The sequence below is a fragment of the Petaurus breviceps genome, unplaced genomic scaffold (genome assembly GCF_028583685.1).
Source record: "Petaurus breviceps papuanus isolate PSGF00001 unplaced genomic scaffold, PetGlider_PUasm1.0 90591, whole genome shotgun sequence".
NCBI lineage: Eukaryota > Metazoa > Chordata > Mammalia > Diprotodontia > Petauridae > Petaurus > Petaurus breviceps.
The window spans coordinates 4,948,162-4,955,883 of NW_027187280.1; the positions used below are offsets into that span (position 1 = coordinate 4,948,162).

Sequence of the window (7,722 nt, forward strand, 5' to 3'; positions counted from 1 at the left end):
CAGCGATACCCACACTGCATATACCCACACTTCATTTAACATAGTAACACGACAAACAAAACCACACTTTTCTCCCCCCCACCCCCCTCCCTCCCCCCCCCGCGCCCCCCCCCCCCCCCCTTCCGATCTACATTAGCTTCCTGGTTAGTTCTCTCCAGTTCCCCGCTGAAGCAGTCGCCTAACTTGCTCTTCTTGCTTTAAAAAAAGAACGAGCCCTTAACGACAAAGAACTAAGCATGAACAAATTGGAATGGCGATTAAAAAAAAAAAACCTATCGTGTTTGGAAAGCTCTATAGAGGAGGGAGTGATCTCCCCGCTGGCTCCTAGTTCTACACTGGACGGGGGCGGGGCAGGAGCAGGAAAGGCAGCAGCAGCAGTGGCAGAATTTCAGGAGTAGGGCCGGCGCCGCAGAATCTGCAGAAGCTGTAACTGAAGAGGAACAGAGGATCAGCCAGTTGCAGAGAGTACCAGAGGCGGGCATAGGGGAGACCTTTTACCAGGGAAGGGGAGCTGGGGTGGCGGGGTGACGAGGTCTCTTCTCCAGACCAAAGTTTACTCCGCAGACCTGCCTTTTCGAGTTGGCAAAAGAGTGTGTGTCAGTGTGTGCCCGAAAACGCTGGCCCGTATACGCCCGAGCCTCCGAGTATCCCTGGAATGGGGAGCAGAATGGAGGAGGGAGGGGGCTTAGAAATCCAGGATCTATTGCTTCCTTCAAAGTCACTGGAAGAGGAGGATGAGGAGCAATACCCCTTTAAAATTAGTCTTTCTCCAGGGTTGCTGGGCCCACTACAGAGGGCAGAGGCAAAGAAATTTCTTATGTTTCATCTTACTTCTATCCCCTTAAAGTCCTGCTTCTTGAGGGAGACTGTTAGTGTAAATGTGTGTTTGTGTACCTACAAGTGTGTGTAATAGGTAGTTGTTTATTATTATGTATAAATGGTGAAGGATAGTATACCTGTTTTGTTCAGGAATTGTAAGCACGAGTGTAATATCTTATAAATAGGGTTATTTTGGAGACAAAATAAACGGTTTGGTGGTCAGTAAACAAAGTGCCAAAGATTGAAAACCAACCTACCAATTCCTAAAAGCACACTCCCCTTACACCTTAACACCACCACCAAAGGGGCTCTAAGGAAACATATTTGGGTGCCTACAGCCTCAGTTTAGGTCCAGGCCCCCCAGGGGTAAAAGAAGGCCCAAATTAAGAAAGTTGTTTTGGACTCTCAGTCATCTATCATCCCACTTATTCTCATGTCAACAGCCTTATGAATCAGTAATGAACTGGAGACAAAGTTAAAACCATGGGGGATTTCATTCAGGGCTCCTCAACCAAAACAAAGGGAGGAAGTGGTTAACTCCTTACTGATGCAGGTGAGAGAAGCTTACCTCCTCCAAGGAGGAACCAGTGACCCAGTGCAACTTTCTCCTCCTTCAGGAATATCTGTTCCGGCCAAATGATAGGAAAAAAAGGGGAAGAGAAATTCCTGCTCTACTGAAATCTCTGGAAGTATTTACTGAACATAGAGGCATATACACCTCAACACATGCTCAGACACATACAAACAGTTGGGTAAGGAATTTTAGTATTAGTAGTCACAACCAAGTTTAGCCCAAGTCACCCTTGTGGAGCTCCAGTGTTTGGTTTTCGTTTTGGTTTTGGAAGAAAAAAATCACTCCCACCTTGACACTAGAACTCAGGTGTGGACACTTACCCTTGGCATTCCCTTAGTTCAGTCTCCCATCCTGAACCTAATTAATCTACAAAATGACATACCCTATTTCTCATTTCCAAACAGTGAACTGGGCAGGGGCTACTTGATCTTTTTCCAAGGCTCATACACTTATTTTTCACAGCTGGATTGGCTTCTGCCACCTTTCCCAAACTGCTCTCCTGGGTGCAGAGAGTAAACCTCCAAGATTTACGAAGCTGGAAGGTGAGGGGCTATGTTTCTAAACACTGAGGAAATGGAGGGACTGGAAATGTTAGGGGAGCGATTGGGAAGGGACTCCCATGGAAATAGATCAGAGGTTGGTTGGGGGGTAGTGTGAATGAGTTTGGGTGACTGAGAGATTCTTTCCTGGAGTGTTGGAAGGATTGGGAAACTGGATTCTAGAAGATTAGGGGTCAAGTGGGGAGCTAGGATGCCAAATGAGGTAAAGTGTTCCCCTTTTTAGGTAGGTAAGGAACTCCGCAGCCTGCTGTATGAGCCACTTTCGGCTGTTCTTTTGGTGAGGTTGCTGGGCTTTTTTTTTTCTTATGATTCTTTGCTTTGGACACAGAAGCTGAAGATACTTGAGCAGTTAGCTGTTCTACCCATGCACTCACTTCTCCAGCTCCCTAATGAGTGTCCAGCCTGAGGAGTGTTGCAGAAAGTTGCTAGTAGTACCAAACTTCCAGGGAACCTGGCAAGAGTGATTGGTGGCTAAATGCAGGCTGTTTTCCCACGGGGGGGGGGGGTTCTCACTTGAATCAAAATTCTGTAAAATGACCCACACACTCCTCTTCCTCCTTCCACTGTTCACTGAAGGTCTTAGGCAGGAATGAATTGAGTGGGAATTGGGGGAGCAGGGGAAGCATGAAGAAACTCTCAGAACCTCAGCCTTCCATGGGATTGAATTGTTGAATTAGCCGCAGTGATGTATTCTGGGCATGCAGGAGGGGGCATTAATATGCAGCAGCAGTTCTCACAAACAATATTCCTCTCAGCCTCTCGGTGGCCCTAGCATCCACCCATCCCTGGGCCAAGAAAGAGGAGATACAGAAAAAATAATGCTTCCCAGACTTCAGGCTGGTCACAACCTCTTCCTAAGGAGACACCCTCCACCCTCTGCCCAGAACCGGATTGCCCAAGGCCACTGGGCTTTCAGGAACTCCTGTGCCCAGTTCAGTCAGAGGCTTCAAGGGCAGAGAAGCCTGGGTCTATTTTTGGGATTGCAACCCCTCTTTTTACATCTTCACGTTGGGATGGAGGGAAAACAGAAGGCTTAGGAAAAGAAGAGGTGTAGATTATAGAATGTTTTCCCTTCTTTTTCTACTGGGTTTATATAGGGTTTTGCTCAGTTCTTAATATGGGTCATCCCAAAAGGCCTGCACTTGCTGCCTCAAGGCAGGGCTGGGGACTTTCACTGGGGAATAGAGAGTTTCAATTATCCTTAGGCCTCAAGAGTACTTTACTCTACCACTTCCCACCCCTAAGTGGAAAGATCCTTCTCATGTGGCTCTGGCCAGGGATCCATAATACAATGGAGGCTTGGAGCCGAATCCCAGGGCATAGCTGTGCTCCCAATAAGTCTAGGCAGGAACTGACAGGCCGACCCCTAGCTCGGGGGAAACCTGTAGTGAATTCTGAGTAGTGGCAGAGGCCACCAGCCAGGGTCAGTTTCCAAAGGCAGAGGGTACAGCCTTCCAGCAATTCTAGTGGGAGGCCTTGCAACTGCCTGGTCCTGGTTTGAAATACCCACGCTGAGGCTGTGTGAATGTGCAAAGGGTTGGAGTTTGTAAGTGAGTCATTCCCTCCCTTAATCCTTGACCTAGATGCAGACCTGCCTCTCAGGTCACTGTGTAGGGCTGACCAGAAGGCCAGGACAGGGTAAATTTATCCTGCATAGTACTTTGGATGAAGGGATAGAATGTGGAAGGTGCTGAGAGCCACTTTCCTGTCCCTTGAGTTAGCTCTCTGATCATTCAGCACCCCTTACTCCACCCTTTGGGGCTACCTGTTACTTCTCAAAGTCAGCTGTGAAATGGTTCAACCAGAAACCTAATCTGGAGTTCTCCTTGGAAAGAGTCAACTCTTTGGGTATGTGTTCTTTATCATTTGGGGGGCAATGTGTTCAGTTTGGGGTGTTCAGAGTGTTCCTGGAACAGAGACCAGGTGTCTGGGGTCCTGGTCCAAACTTAAGCTGTAGAGGCAAAAAATGGATCAGAGGTTCAACTTTCAAAATTTCTTCCTCAAAACAGAGCAGGGTTGCCCTGTGTAAAGAGTTAAGGAAAGAGATTCAGGGAAACAGGAAAGGACAAGTGTGGGGCATGAGCATCTCACTTAGATATTTTTGCAGTGTGTTGGTTTGGGGTTTCCCCCAAAAAAAGTCAAGAAGGGAAGGGATGTGAGGAACTTCTTAGTAGAAGTTGTTGCTGCAACTTTGGAAGGGGCAAGAAAAGACGCAGGAGAACCGAGTTCTCAAAATAAATGCCATTTCAATGATTTTAATAAGCAAAATAGGAAACAATTTTAATAACAAAAAACAGAAACCAGTCTGAATAAAACTACAATAGACTAGGTTTTAATATTTCCATATCATAAGCAGGATTTGAAATTGATCCCTTATTTTACATGAAATAAAAACAATTTCGCTGCTGCATGTTTGATTTCAACACAGTTGAATCAGTAAAAACCAAAGATCGTTTCTGATGCATGACTAATACCCACGATATTTAAAACTGCAAGCACCATGCTGTTCATACAATCCTGATATTACTGTTAATTTATAAACTAATACAAACTTAAAATGCATCCGGCCAGCAGTGCCAGCGTATTCTAAAGAGAAATAAAAAATACGTTTTCATTTTGGTATTTTTGTCAGTGCAACTTAAATCCTTTTACTGACCTGCAGGAAAAAAAAAGTAATAAAAACACCCAGAGACGCCTTATGACTACTGTACAACTGAAAAGAAGCCACTTGCTGCCCGAGCAAAGAAACAGAGAACATGTTTCACCAAAAAACGCACTTAAAAGTTGCGATCTTTCTCACCAACGTTTTCGTTTCCAATACATTCAGAGTATGTCCCCTTCCGTGGCCACAGGCTAAACCCAACTGAAGGTCAGAGAGGGACAGATCGCCTTTTACAGGCGACCCTAAACTAACCCCAGGAAGGGAGCTTCCTGGGCATTGCTACTACTGAATCGTGCCTGGATTTTTCCCCAGATCCGTGTAGGGCAAGAGGGTAGAAGGATGGAGGCAGAGAGAGAGAGAGAGAGAGAGAGAGAAAGAGAGAGAGAGAGAGAGAGAGAGAGAGAGAGAGAGAGAGAGAGAGAGATCCAAGAAGAGGTTTTGGTTACAATGGAGAAGTATACAAGACAATCGTAGATCTTTTTCCCCCCCTCCCTTCTGTTTCCTGAGTGTATAACATTTCAGATATAAAGAGGTGAAAATAAAATGTTCAATGATGTTAAACTACCCTTCTCCCTTCCCCGGGCTGCGGTGCACTCCAGGCAGACACTCGCTGTCTCTACCTCTTTAAATTTTGGAGCGGCCAGAAACCTTTGCCAAGGGATGGCTCTCCCTCTGCCGCCACCCCCTTCCCTGGTTTGTTTCCCTCTGTGACCTCGAGCAGTTCTCAGTCCCCAACAAAGAAAAACCAAAATGAAAAACTACAGGGGGGTGGGTGGGATAAGGGTATAGAAAGAAAAACACAACTCCAAAGTGCGCCCAATATTTAAAAAAGAAAAAGTTGCTTTCTGAATGCAGATGCAAATGCCCGTAACTTTATTTCTTTACTTAAAAAAAAAAAAAACACCAAACCCAGACACAGCCTGCCAGCCTGCTGAGCCGCCACTGTGCGGTTTCCTGGGGGCAGATATTTACAAGCTAACAACCAGAACAGAAAAGATCACTGCCCGCCCAGCAGTCCAAGGGTTAGGACTGCGACACCTTCTTGCCCAGAGAAACAAACCAAAAGCGATGATCCGTGATCAACAACATGCTAACGTTAAACAGGAAAATGGTACAAAATAGAAGTTATTACCATACATGTCCAGCATGCAGGATTAATATTTTTGATGCAGATTTTCGTGTTTTTTTTTCTATATAATCAAGCAGGCAAAACTTATGATATTTCGCATTGACCGTCCTATTTGAGTCCTCGGTCACTAGGTCTCAAAGGAGGCATTATATGAACACTTTACACACACTGTCTCTCTCCCCTCCTCTTGCATTTTCCATCCTGAGCAGCAGGTTAAGTCCTGCGCGAGGCGCTGGCTGCTCATTCGCAAGGTCCTTCCTTCCTTTCTTTCCTCGCCAGCGGGCGGGCTCTTAGGGATGGCTTGGTCAATGTCCCTTCTCTCAGTCCACAGAGTTCAGGAAGCAAGCGACTTAAAAAACGCTTTCCTCGCCCACCTCGTCCTGCGCCTCTCTCCCTAAGACTGTGAGGCTCCTTCCTACCTTCTGAAAAGTTGAGCTTGGTGCCTCCCCTCCCTACTTTTCCACAGCGAGTCTAGGAAGGCTGGAGAGAGCACGCTGCTCTGCCCAAGGGTTTCTTTTCACTCAACTTTTTTCATCTTCACCCCCCCCTTTCCTATTTCTCTATTTCCAGCAGGAGGATGGATGGAGATGTCAGAGATGGGAAAGGGGTGGGGAGGGGGATGGGGGCAGGGGATTCGCACTCACATGAAGAACTCTGGAGAGGAGGGGTTGTCGCTGGTGGAGCCGGCCTCCCTGAAGCCATTGCTGGCAAGTTTCTCGCATTTCAGCTTGTAAGCATCTCTCTCGCGGGCCAGCCGGGACACCTCCTGCTTGAGCTGTTCCACCTGCTGGATGAGTTGGGTCTTCTCGTTTTCCAGGTGGTGTTTCTGCTGGACTCGTTTATACCTGCAGGACTGGGCGTAGCCCCGGTTCTTCAAGGTCCTCCTCTTCTGCTTGAGGCGGATCACCTCGTCCTTGGTGAAGCCTCGCAGGTGCCGGTTCAGCTCCCTTACCGACATGGACACCAGCTGGTCGTCCGAGAAGCGGTCTTCCACGCTGCTGGAGGCTGGGTGCGCCGCCGGGTGGTTATTGGGCAGCTGCTGGGATGAAGTGGAAGAGGTCGACGGGGTGGGGGACGCTTGATGGTGATGATGATGGTGGTGGGGGTGCCCTCCGTTGGCCAGATCTTCGTGGCTGACTCCAGGATATTGGTGGTGGTGGTGCTGATGTTGGTGATGGTGGTGGTGGTGGGCCCGGAAGTTCTCGAAGCCCTGCAGCTGCTGGGGGACCTGGTGGGAGCCAATCAGCGCCTCCACCGCATCCTCGGGGGTCAGGTTGAGAGCCTCCGGGTTCATCTGCTGGTAGCTGTTGGCCATCCAGTACAGGTCTTCTAGGTGCGTCTTCTGCTCGGTAGGGCTGAAACTGGGCGACGAGGGCACAGAGCTGCAAGGAGTACTGATGGGGGTGGACGACACAGATCCCGCAGGCTGCAGGCGAGTGCAGTGACGTCCAGGGCGATCGGCCCGGCTTAGGGGCTCCTTTTTCACATCGAACTTCATGAGGTCGAAGTCGTTCACGTACTCCATGGCCAGCGGGCTGGTGGGCAGCTCCGGGCCGATGCTCAGCTCTCCAGCCATCTCGATCGCCGGCGACTTTACCGACTGCTGCTCACTCCAGGCTCGGCGCCTCCACTCTCGCCCGCAGAGAAACTTTCAGCTCCTGCCCCGGAGCGGCCGAGAAAGAAGCTGGGGAGAAGGAGAGAAGGAGGGAGGGGGCGGGGGCGCTGCAGTGCAAGATGGGGAGCGGCGGCTGCGGCAGCCCCGGCCCCGCCGGCACGGCAGGGGCAGCGGAACAGCAGTTTGGGGGCGGAGAGGGGAGGACTGTTTGCCTTTTGCAAAGTCTTTGTCTGTCGGACGATGAAGCTCTTGCTCGCGCTCGCTCGCTCGCTTGCTCTGGGCTCTCTCGCAGGGTATTTGCAAAGTCCTGATTCTTCCCACCCCGCCACCACCCCTTTTCCCTGCCTCGCGAACAGCCTGCAA

At 49.2% G+C, this 7,722-nt stretch overlaps 1 protein-coding gene across 20 annotated transcripts in view; it reads right to left on the reverse strand.

The window, feature by feature from the left end:
* MAFB (MAF bZIP transcription factor B) overlaps nucleotides 1–7,722 on the reverse strand; it is a 63,970-nt gene extending 56,248 nt beyond the window's left edge. For all 20 annotated transcript variants that reach the window (XR_011163448.1, XR_011163445.1, XR_011163446.1 and 17 more), the window contains exon 1: nucleotides 6,389–7,722. Coding sequence is in view for 14 of the 20 variants with exons in the window: in XM_069063572.1 (XP_068919673.1) it covers nucleotides 6,389–7,320 (932 nt within the window). In the remaining 6 variants the exon portion in view is untranslated. The remainder of the gene's footprint in view (nucleotides 1–6,388) is intronic.